Source organism: Lithobates pipiens, unplaced genomic scaffold (genome assembly GCF_037356315.1).
Source record: "Lithobates pipiens isolate NorthernLeopardFrog02 unplaced genomic scaffold, aLitPip1_a1.2 Scaffold_23, whole genome shotgun sequence".
NCBI lineage: Eukaryota > Metazoa > Chordata > Amphibia > Anura > Ranidae > Lithobates > Lithobates pipiens.
The window spans coordinates 319,331,967-319,344,200 of record NW_027507785.1 but is presented as its reverse complement, the minus strand read 5'-3'; the positions used below and the strand labels follow the sequence as shown (position 1 = coordinate 319,344,200).

Genomic DNA, 12,234 nt, shown 5'->3' with positions numbered 1-12,234 from the left:
AAGGGGCACTCTGATGAGACATCTGATGTAAGGGGGCATTCTGATGAGACATCTGATGTAAGGGGGCACTCTGATGAGACATCTGATGTAAGGGGGCACTCTGATGAGACATCTGATGTAAGGGGGCACTCTGATGAGACATCTGATGTAAGGGGGCACTCTGATGAGACATCTGATGTAAGGGGGCACTCTGATGAGACATCTGATGTAAGGGGGCACTCTGATGAGACATCTGATGTAAGGGGGCACTCTGATGAGACATCTGATGTAAGGGGCACTCTGATGAGACATCTGATGTAAGGGGGGGGGCACTCTGATCTGATGTAAGGAGGGACACTCTGATGAGACATCTGATGTAAGGGGCATTCTGATGAGACATCTGATGTAGGGGGGCACTCTGATGAGACATCTGATGTAAGGGGGGCACTCTGATGGGACATCTGATGTAAGGGGGGGCACTCTGATCGGACATCTGATGTAAGGGGGGCACTCTGATGGGACATCTGATGTAAGGGGACACTCTGATGCGACATCTGATGTAAGGGTGGCACTCTGATGAGACATCTGATGTAAGGAGGCACTCTGATGAGATATCTGATGTAAGGGGGGCACTCTGATGAGACATCTGATGTAAAGGGACACTCTGATGAGACATCTGATGTAAGGGGGGCACTCTGATGAGACATCTGATGTAAGGGGGCACTCTGATGAGACATCTGATGTAAAGGGGCACTCTGATGAGACATCTGATGTAAAGGGGCACTCTGATGAGACATCTGATTTAAAGGGGGCACTCTGATGAGACATCTGATGTAAAGGGGGCACTCTGATGAGACATCTGATGTAAAGGGGGCACCCTGATGAGACATCTGATCTAAAAGGGCACTCTGATGAGACATCTGATCTAAAAGGGCACTCTGATGAGACATCTGATGTAAAGGGGGCACTCTGATGAGACATCTGATGTAAGGGGGTACTCAGATGAGACATCTGATGTAAGGGGGCCCTCTGATGAGACATTTTATGCAAGGAAGCACTCTGATGGGGACATGTGATGTAAGGGGGCACTCTGATGAGGACAATTCATGTAAGGGGGCACTATAATGGGGGCACCTGATGTAAGGGGAACTGTGATGGAGACAATTTATGTAAGGGGCCACACTGATGGGACATAAATGTATTCTTTGTATTTCTACTTTTGCTACAACCACCATAAAAGTGCGTAGATGCATGTGCGTAGGGGGGGGGGGGGGGTCCAATGGTATTCCTTTGACCGCTGTCATTGGTCAGATAACCTGCCAAAAATCAATTAACAGAGTTAGGAACAAAAAAATGGTCTGGTTTCCCCAGGTTTTTTTTTTATTATGATACAAGATATTCATAGATGTCTGTAAATTATGATGCACTAAATATATGGATATCTTTTTGATATGTCTCTCTGACATGTCTCCCCTGAAGGAAACTATGACTGTTTAAAGTCGAAACGCTTAAAAAACAAAACCCCTGGGGGAAACCAGCGCATTTTGTATTTCCTGCCAAAAATCGATACCTACACACTACTTCATAATAAAATTTATTCTTTTGTTAACAGTTCTAAAGCCCGAAACACCTTGCAGGTGATGGCAATTTTTTATGTTTTTTTAAAACCTTGCATCCCAACTTCCCCCCCTTGGGTCATGGAAGGAGTTAATCTCCAGATTGTTTGGAGCCGTCAGATTGCAGTCGCCTGAATCTCCAGCAGAGGGCATCCACAGACTGCCAATCCCCCACCAGCCCCCCAGCGCTCTTCCACTGGATCTTGGACAAGTCGGAATTACAAGGCATTCAAAAACACAAAACAGATCCCCGCAGCGGCCAAAAGTCTCATCTGGTGCAAAGCAAAAAAAAATGAGGAGAAAGAAAGAAGCAAAATCAAAACACAGTTCCCCCCAAAAGCCCAACAGGATATAGTAAGCTTGTACAGATCTGGGGTCTCGCAGCGTCGTATACAGATTAAGACGCCGTAGAGACATGGGGATCCATAGAACGAAGGCGCGCGCGGGAGGGGGGGGGGTCCATATGTACGCGGAGTCATGGAAGCCATAAAATTGTGATACAAACCTTGCTTCAGTTCATCCAAGGTGAAGCTGTCAATGGCTGAGCCCTTCCCCCGTTCTCCGAAACTCCCATATCTGTCCGGACTGATATCCTTACCATATGCGCCGTTTAATAAGGAGCCGTGTGCGGGGGGGGTTATAACCGTGAATCGCAGCGTGTCCGGTGGGGCGTCCAGGTCTTCCGCGTTCAATGTGGCCGGCCCGATCTCGCAGCTTCCCCCTTCAATTATCTGGATGGAATAGAAAAGATGAAAAACATAATGATCAATTCCATGAGAAGGTCCAACCTGAGAACCCAACCACAATGGTTTTCCTAGTTCTGGATGAAGCGTTGTCTAGCCTCTAGCATGCGGCCTTTGGCACTTTTTGTTCGGCCCTCGGTGGCCCCTGAAAACACTAATCTGGGTTTCCCCCTATTGCCCTGTTATAGCCGTGATTTCTAGCTGTCAGATACAGATAGAGATGCGCGATTCTGGCTAAAATGAGAATCACGATTTTTCTGCTTAGAATAAAGATCGCAATTCTCGTGGCGTAACATCATCTTTCACATTAAACAGAAAAATTGGGCTAACTTGTCCAGTTTTTTTTTTTAATTCAATAGAGTGTATTTTCTCCAAAAAAAACATAAAATATTGCAATAACCACCATTTTATTCTCTAGGGTCTCTGCTAAAAAAAAAAATATGAATAATATTTGGGGGGGGGGGTTTAAGTCATTTTCTAGCAAAAAATACTGATTTTAACTTGTAAGCAACAACTGTCAGAAAAAGGTTTAGTCTTTAAAGCGGAGTTCCACCCACAAATGGAACTTCCGCTTTTTGGAATCCCCCCTCCCCCCCTCCGGTGTCACATTTGGCACCTTTCAGGGGGGAGCAAATACCTGTATAATCCAGGTATTCGCTCCCACTTCCAGGCATAGATAGCCATAATACCCGTGGATATCTATGCTATATCCGTCGCCTCCTCCGCCCCCCCCCCCCCCCTCGCTGTATTCTGGGAGACACAAAGGTTGCAGAAGACAGCAGGGACCAGTGGAATCGCACAGCGTGACTCACGCATGCGCAGTAGGAAACCAGGCTTTGAAGCCGAAAAGCTTTACTTCCCGATTCCCTTACCGAAGATGGAGGCGCCTCCACCCGAGAGCCGAGGGACAGATCGGCTTCGGGTGCCAACATTGGACCGGTAAGGGCCCATATATTAAAAGTCAGCAGCTGCTGACTTTTTAAAAAAATAATAATTTGGCGGAACTCCGCTTTAAGTGGTTAAACTGCCCTCATTTACAAACCGAAGTTCATTCCTTTGATCTAAGAACGAAATGTTACTTTGTTAATAGTTATGTCCAATGTTGTGATCAACTTGGCAGGCTGCCTGGATTTGTAATTTTTTTTTGTCAGCTGTCAGAAGTGAGCAGAGGACTCTGCACTTGTTACATAGAATGGGGGAAATGCTGTTTTAAAGATTGGAAAGGGGGGTAGAATTGTGATTTCGATTGTTTAAACGATTATTGGTGCAGCTCTAGTTACAGCCTTGTTCCAAAATGGATTAAATGAATTATTTTCCTCAAAATCCTACAAACAATGCTCCATAGTGACAATGTGAAAGAAATTTGTTGGAAGTCTTTGCAGTTTACAAATAAAGAAAAAAACAAGAAAATCCCATGTACATAAGTATTCACAGCCTTTGCCATGACACTCAAAATAGAGCTCAGGTTCCTCCTGTTTCCACTGATCATCCTTGAGATGTTTCTACAACTTGATTGGAGTCACCTGTGGTAAATTCGGTTGATTGGACATGATTTGGAAAGGCACACACCTGTCTATAGAAGGTCCCACAGGTAACAGTGCATGTCAGAGCACAAACCAAGCCATGAAGTCCAAGGAATTGTCTGTAGACCTCCGAGACAGGATTGTATGGTGGCACAGATCTGGGGAAGAGTACAGAAACATTTCTGCCATGTTGACGATCCCAATGAGTACAGTGGTCTCCATCATCCAAAAATGGAAGAAGTTTGGAACCACCAAGACTCTTCCTAGAGGGGGCCACCCGGCCAAACTGAGCTATTGGGGGAGAAGGACCTTAGTCAGGGAGGTGACCAAGAACCTGATGGTGACTCTGACAGAGCTCCAGCGTTTCTCTGTGGAGAGAGGAGAACCTTCCAGAAGAACAACCATCTCTGCAGCTCTCCACCAATCAGGACTGTATGGTAGAGCGGCCAGACGGAAGCCACTCCTCAGTAAAAGGCACATGACAGCTCACCTGGAGTCTAAAGGACTCTCAGACTATGAGAATCAAAATTCTCTGGTCTGATGAAACTAAGATTGAACTCTTTGGCCTGCAAAGAAGAATTTGAGAAACTGCCCAGAAATAGGTGTGCCGAGCTTGTGGCATCATACTCAAAAAGACTTGAGGCTGTAATTGGTGCCAAAGGTGCTTCACCAAAGAATTGAACAAAGGCTGTGAATACTTCTGTACATGTTTTTTTTTTTTTCCTTTTTTTTTTTTAAATAAATTAGTAAATATTGCAAACAAACTTCTTTCACGTTGTCATTATGGGGTATTGTTTGTAGAATTTTGAGAAAAATAATGAATTTAATCAATTTTGGAATAAGGCTGTAACGTAAAATGTCGAACTGTGAATACATTCCGGATGCACTGCATCTCCAGTTAATGACTCCCAAAGAATGTCCTCAGTCTCCAATAACTCTTATAGTCTTATAGCATGTTTACAGTCTCTGACCATCTCCTGTACCCAGGGATGATGACAGAAAGGACAGGGCCCCATACTGCCTACCTGAGAGGGCCCTGCTTTTTCCCCCCAGGAAAATATCAACTTATATTTTAGCTAAAAATACACTAAAATCATTATTGTATGACATGTTTACCCCCCTCCCTAGCACCCTATCCTGAAACATCCCCTTGAGTGCCAGCAGCAGCTTCCGGCAGTAAAGGGGGGAAGCCGATCAAGGTGTGGGGAAAAGGGGTGCATGGGGCGGTCAGAAAGTAGAAGGACGGAGGCGCGAATGTTAGAACTAATCTCCTGCAGCACAGCTAGAGGGAGGGAGAGGAAGAGCTGCAGAGGAAGGCAGAAAAAGACTAGTGTCTGCAGTAAGGTAGTACAACAGCAGGTGCCCGGGCCCCCCTTTCTGGCTGATTGGCCTCGGCCCAGTACAGGAGGGGCTGGCTGTACTGCCTTATCAGCGGTACTTACTGCACCATGTCTGCAGTCTTTGACCATCTCCTGTATCATGTCTGCAGTCTCTGACCATCTCTTGTACCATGTCTGCAGTCTCTGACCATCTCTTGTACCATGTCTGCAGTCTTTGACCATCTCCTGTATCATGTCTGCAGTCTTTGACCATCTCCTGTATCATGTCTGCAGTCTCTGACCATCTCTTGTATCATGTCTGCAGTCTCTGACCATCTCCTGTAGTATGTCTGCAGTCTCTGACCATCTCTTGTAGTATGTCTGCAGTCTCTGACCATCTCTTGTATCATGTCTGCAGTCTCTGACCATCTCCTGTAGTATGTCTGCAGTCTTTGACCATCTCCTGTATCATGTCTGCAGTCTTTGACCATCTCCTGTATCATGTCTGCAGTCTCTGACCATCTCTTGTATCATGTCTGCTGTCTCTGACCATCTCCTGTAGTATGTCTGCAGTCTCTGACCATCTCTTGTATCACTTCTGCAGTCTCTGACCATCTCTTGTACCAAGTCTGCATTCTCTGGCCATCTCCTGTACTATGTCTGCAGTCTCTAACAATCTCTTGTATCTCCTCTGCAGTCTCTGACCATCTCTTGTATCATGTCTGCAGTCTCTGACCATCTCTTGTATCATGTCTGCAGTCTCTGACCATCTCCTGTAGTATGTCTGCAGTCTTTGACCATCTCCTGTATCATGTCTGCAGTCTCTGACCATCTCTTGTATCATGTCTGCAGTCTCTGACCATCTCCTGTAGTATGTCTGCAGTCTCTGACCATCTCTTGTATCACTTCTGCAGTATCTGACCATCTCTTGTACCAAGTCTGCATTCTCTGGCCATCTCCTGTACTATGTCTGCAGTCTCTAACAATCTCTTGTATCTCCTCTGCAGTCTCTGACCATCTCCTGTATCATGTCTGCAGTCTCTGACCATCTCTTGTACCATGTCTGCAGTCTCTGACCATCTCTTTTAACATGTCTGCAGTCTCTGACCCTCTCCTGTATCATGTCTGCAGTCTCTGACCATCTCTTGTACCATGTCTGCAGTCTCTGACCATCTCTTTTAACATGTCTGCAGTCTCTGACCCTCTCCTGTATCATGTCTGCAGTCTCTGACCATCTCTTGTATCACCTCTGCAGTCTCTGAATATCTTCTGTACCATGTCTGTAGTCTCTGACCATCCCCTGTATCATGTCTGCAGTCTCTGACCATCTCTTGTGTCACTTCTGCAATCTCTGACCATCCCCTGTATCATGTCTGCAGTCTCTGACCATCTCTTGTACCATGTCTGCATTCTCTGGCCATCTCCTGTACTATGTCTGCAGTCTCTAACAATCTCTTGTATCTCCTCTGCAGTCTCTGAACATCTTCGGTACCATGTCTGCAGTCTCTGACCATCTCTTGTAACATGTCTGCAGTCTCTGACCATCTCCTGTACCATGTCTGCAGTCCCTGACCATCTTCTATATCATATCAAAATCCCACTGCTTGTATGAGGGCTGAGGTCTACTGAAAGCAATGTACAGCACCCTGCAGGCCGCTCCCACCCACAATCTCTTTCCATTGCATATAGAAGCACAGAGACCCAGTGATGATTTTAAAATAAGATATGTAATGAAAATGGGGGTTTTATTTAAACATTGTATTAGTGTATGGTTGGGACAGGTTAGAAGGAACCAGGGATGGCAAAATATTAGCAGACTGAACTTCAAGCTTTGAAATCTATCTAAGTTATAGTAAAGGTTTATTTTTTGTCTCTTTTAAATACCAAACATGTTATACTTACATCCTCTGTGCAAGGGTTTTGCATAGAACGGCCCCGATCCTCCTTTTCTGGGGTCCCCTGGAGGTGCTCCCGGCTCCTCCTCTTCTCGGGTGCCCCCACGGAGAGCCACATTCAATGGGGGCACCCATGCAGGTATGCTCCGATTCCCGCTGCTGCGTCCATTGACCCAGACAGCAGGACTCAGACCCGGCTCCCGTGTCACTGGATTTGATTGACAGCAGCGGGAGCCAATGGCTCCCGCTGCTGTCAATCTATCCAACGAGGACCCGAGACAGTGGCTGGAGCTGCTGTGCTCCTCCCTGTCTCTGAAACAATAGGGTTCAGGTAAGTAAAAAAGGGGCTATGGGGGGCAGCTGCACAGAAGGTCTTTAACCTTAATGCATAGAAAAACGACGAGGGTTTACAACTCCTTTAATATCATAGTGCCGATCGGTGGCGCTTTTTCCCGTCTAGGAAAGTTGAGCGGCACGGTGGCGTGACCTTCCGTTGAACCCCAGATTCTGGACGGCCTGGCGGCCCCCGGATCATGCCGCGGTGTTGCTGGAACAAAAGACGGGATTCTGGGCTGAAAACGAGAACTAGCAGCCAGGATTGGAGACACGGCAGATTGGTAATACGGTAACATGCGGCTCATAGAAAATACGCCTTGATTACCAACCCCGCCGAAACAAAACAATAATTCTCTCAAAAACGAGGGCCCGACATTACTCATGGAAAGAAAAACAGGATATGTTAGAGAGGGCTCTGCTCCTTCCCGGATTCTCTGTTTTTTTGCGGCGAAAACGTTCTGTTACTCTGTAAACACGCGGCGGACTAAATTTAGGCTCTATGTGTGTGGCACGGGCTCCTTCATTTGCAAGCCATTCTGGGATTTACACCAGCTGACAAGCACACATGGAAGCCGGGATTTAATGTTCCTTTATCCTCTGCCATGGACCTCTGGCATCAGATATGTTCTATTTTCATGCGTTCTGTTTACACTTTGCGGTCTGCTCCGTTCACGGGGGACTTGAGATGATCAAATACGAGCCCCATCTCTGGACCTGCCAAAAGGACAGCTCCTCGCTAATCCTCATCACCCCCCCGGACTTAAAGGGAAAACCCTTTAACACCCAGGAAATATATATATATATATATATATATACATACATACATACATTTTTATTTTTTTATTAATATATATATATATATATATATATATATATATATATATATATATATAATATATACACACTGTGTATATATTTAAAATATATCTAGATCTAACACATTTAAAAGTAAATACATTTTTAGATAAAACTATTTTTTTATTTTTTTTTAATGCAAAATATACACGTAAAAAATAATGCATGTACACACACTTGCAGAAATTTGGGGTTTATTTATTAAAAAAACTATTTGTTGGACGAATGTCACAAGCATTTATCCAGACAGCGCTAATTCTCAGCGTATTTTATCGCTTTATTTTGCATGATCAGCTCCATCAAGTGGCCATAATGCATTATTTCCCTTAAAATACCCAAATCAGGAAAATACCACATTATGGCCCCTAGATGGAGCCAATGATCATAGCAAATTGTCAGGAACCATGAATCAGATGGAGACAGAAAATGCAGTTAAAATCACACCTTTTTTAATTTAATGGTAAAAAAAAAAAATGGTACAAATAGAAAACGTAGTTGAAACAGGGTAGTCAGCGGATAGTCAGAACAAGCCAGTAAATCAGGAAGCCAGAGATCAGCGTAGTTGGAAGCAGCAGATAAGATCAGGAACCAGAAGAAGGACGTCAGCCAGGAAAGTCTTCAACAGGAACACAGCAGAGAGTCTATTGATATGTTGCACCGAGGCAAAGGCACAGGAGAAACAAACCAGGCAGTTTATATAGCCAGAAGGGGCTGGCTGTAGGCTGGAGTGATGGGCAGAAAATGATTACCAGGTGAGCCACAGTGGAACGATGAGTACCGGCAATTAACAGACAGCTGCGTAACCTGAGAGCTGAAAAGGGAGGGCAGAGAGCCCAGCCCTGACAGTAACCCCTCCTTAATGACCCCTCCCTCTCGGAGGACCACCAGGTTTGAGGGGAAAATGTCTATGGAAAGCATGGAGGAGGACAGGAGCATGTACGTCCGAGGGTGAGACCCAAGAGTATTCCTCCAGACCGGACCTTTTCCAATGAACCAGATATTGTATGCGCCCATGCAACCAATGATCGATTGTATCTTATAGTCTTCCTGGTTTTCCACCTGAACCGGGCGAGGATGCGGTTCCGAGGTGGTGAAGCAGTTGCACACCAAGGGTTTTAATAAGGAGACATGAAATATATTTGAAATACACGTGTTAGAAGGAAGGTCTAATACGTAAGCCACTGGGTTGATCCTACAGGGAACACGGAAAGGCCCAATAAACCCTGATTCCAGTTTTAGCGAGGAAATACGGAGTCGGAGGTTACGAGATCACAGCCAGACCCTCTCCCCAACCTGGTAGGCGCAGATAGGCTTCTGCGGACAGCATGGAGTCTGTACCTATCACTGGCACGTCGCAAGGACTCTTGCACCTGCACCCAAGTGGAACGAAAATCACGGAGATGCTCCTCTAATGAAGGAATGCTTTGAGGAACAAATGAGTCAGGCAACATAAATGGTTGAAAACTATAATTCGCCATAAACTGAGACCATCGGGAAGGAGTATTGATGGCACTATTGTGAGAAAACTCTGCCCAAGGTAAGAGGTCTGATCAGTTGTTATGGTGGTCCAAAATATAGCAACGTAGCAACTGCTCCAAGGCTTGGTTGGCTCGTTCTGCGGCCCCATTGGACTGTGGGTGATACGCAGAGGAGAAGGAAAGCTGAATTCCCAATTGTGTACAAAAAGCTCGCCAGGACCTGGAGAAAACTGACTACCCTTATCGGAGATGATAACCTTGGGTAGCCTTGGTATGTAACTGAAAGATCTCCCAAGCAAAAATAGATGCCAGTTCCTTGGATGTGTGCAATTTCTTTAGTGGAATACAATTTGACATTTTCGAGAATCGATCAACCACCATAAGAATAACTGTGTTGCCCTGGGAGTTGGGTAACTCCAAAATAAAATCCATGGGCAGGCGGGTCCAAGCCCTCTCTCCATTGGGTATAAGCTGTAGGAGGCCCACTGGAAGTTGTCGTGGTGTCTTACTCTGAGCACACATGGAACAAGCGGTTATGAAGGCGGTCACATCAGCACGGAGACTAGGCCACCAGAATTGTTGAGAAATAGCCAGGCCCGGACTGGCCATAAGGCAGACCGGGCATTTGTGCAGGTCTCAGTTCACCACTCTTCTTTTTCACAAAGAAGAAGCCAGCACCAGCAGGAGATGAAGATTTGCGGATGAACCCTCGAGAATGCGTCGGCAACATAGTCCTCCATGGCTTTATCCTCTGAGACAGATAAAGGGTATACCAGGCCACGAGGGAGCAAGACACCATGGTTGAAGGTCAATTGAGCAATCCTACGACCGTTGTGGAGGAAAACGACCAGCTTGACCTTTGTCAAAGACATCGCTAAATTCGTGGCACTCCTCTGGCAAGGAGGAAAGTGAAGAAGACCTTTGCCACTTTCCGAAAACATGTTTTTTTTTAAATAAATAAATACATATATCTACATCTATATATATATATATACACATACATATATCTACATCTACATCTATATATATATATATATATATATATATATATATATATATATATATATATATATATATAGTATCTACATCTATATATATATATATATATGCACACGTTTTCAGAACTATGGAATTTATTAATTAAAAAAAAGTTTAAAAAAATGCTGGATTAATGTCAAGCATGTTAGGCACAAGCATTTGCCCAGCCATTGCAAATTTCCACTGTATTTACCTAATATGTTTATTTTCCATGATCAGCTCCATCTAGTGGCCATAATGCATTATTTTCTTAAAATACCATAATCAGGAAAATACTTCATTATGGCCAGTCGATGGAGCTAATGATCATAGCAAAAAAAGTATTGCGCAAAATATAGGGATTATTTGTGACAATTGTGAAAATGCTCTCACATTCGCACAGCGATTTTTTAAAATTTTTTATGAATTACCCCTCCTTTATCCCCTGCCATGGAACTCTGGCATCAGATATGTTCTATTTTCGGTTTACACTTTGCAGCCTGCTTCATTCATTGGGGACTTGACATGATCAAATAGGAATCCATCTCTGGTCCTGCCAACAGGACAGCTTGCAGAAAAACTAATTTACCACCAGTGAAAAAAAACTAAACTTTATCTAAATTTTGTAAATATTTTATTCCATCTTTTCATGTGACAACACTGAAAAAAATGACACTTGTCTACAATGTAAAGTAGTGAGTGTACAGCTTGTATAACAGTGTAAATTTTCTGTCCCCTCAAAATAACTCAACACACAGCCATTAATGTCTAAACCGCCGGCAGCAAAAATGAGTACACCCCTAAGTGAAAATGTCCAAATTGGACCCAAAGTTTCAATATTTTGGGTGGCCACCATTATTTTCCAGCACTGCCTTCACCCTCTTGGGCATGGAGTTCACCAGAGCTTCACAGATTGTCACCAGAGTCCTCTTCCTCTGCGAAAACAAATTCTCTCGAATCACCACTCCTAGCACACCGCCCCAAATGTCCTCTCCTAGAACAATTCTTATCCCCTGGCGCCCCCCAAATTCCCCTTCCCAACACAAGATCCCTTCCCCCCAACCTTGTTGTGGTTCCCCCCCCCATCTCACAAGATACCACAGCGCCCAGGGCAGCTGCCTCTCCTGCCCACCCCTTGTCCCGGTCCTGGCAGGAGGTGTAAAAGTTTGTGATGCCACCTTGTTCTAGTCACGTAATCAAGTGCCAAGAAGTCTGGGGCAGGTGCTCACTATCCAAGTTACATGGCTGAATGTGTGACTTGGCATCAAATTATCAGAGTAAAGATGTACAGTAGAGAAGAGGAGAAGCTGTTCCTACTGCATCCTTGGAGCTGTGCTTTTTTTTCTGGTTTGTTCCTGGTCACCTATGGCATTTCACCATCCCGAATGTTCAAAGACAAAAACCTGCTATGCTATTGGGAAGTGGGTCCTGAGACCCCATTGGCCCGGTCAATCGGGTCTCAGGATCCACTTC

At 44.9% G+C, this 12,234-nt stretch overlaps 1 protein-coding gene across 1 annotated transcript in view; it reads right to left on the bottom strand.

Annotated features, from left to right (window-relative positions):
* Positions 1-12,234, bottom strand: part of LOC143926656 (FRAS1-related extracellular matrix protein 1-like) — a 264,491-nt gene that overhangs the window by 136,259 nt on the left and 115,998 nt on the right. Inside the window, 1 exon segment of the mRNA XM_077450596.1 lies at positions 2,101-2,326. Within this exon segment, the coding sequence (XP_077306722.1) occupies positions 2,101-2,326 (226 nt within the window).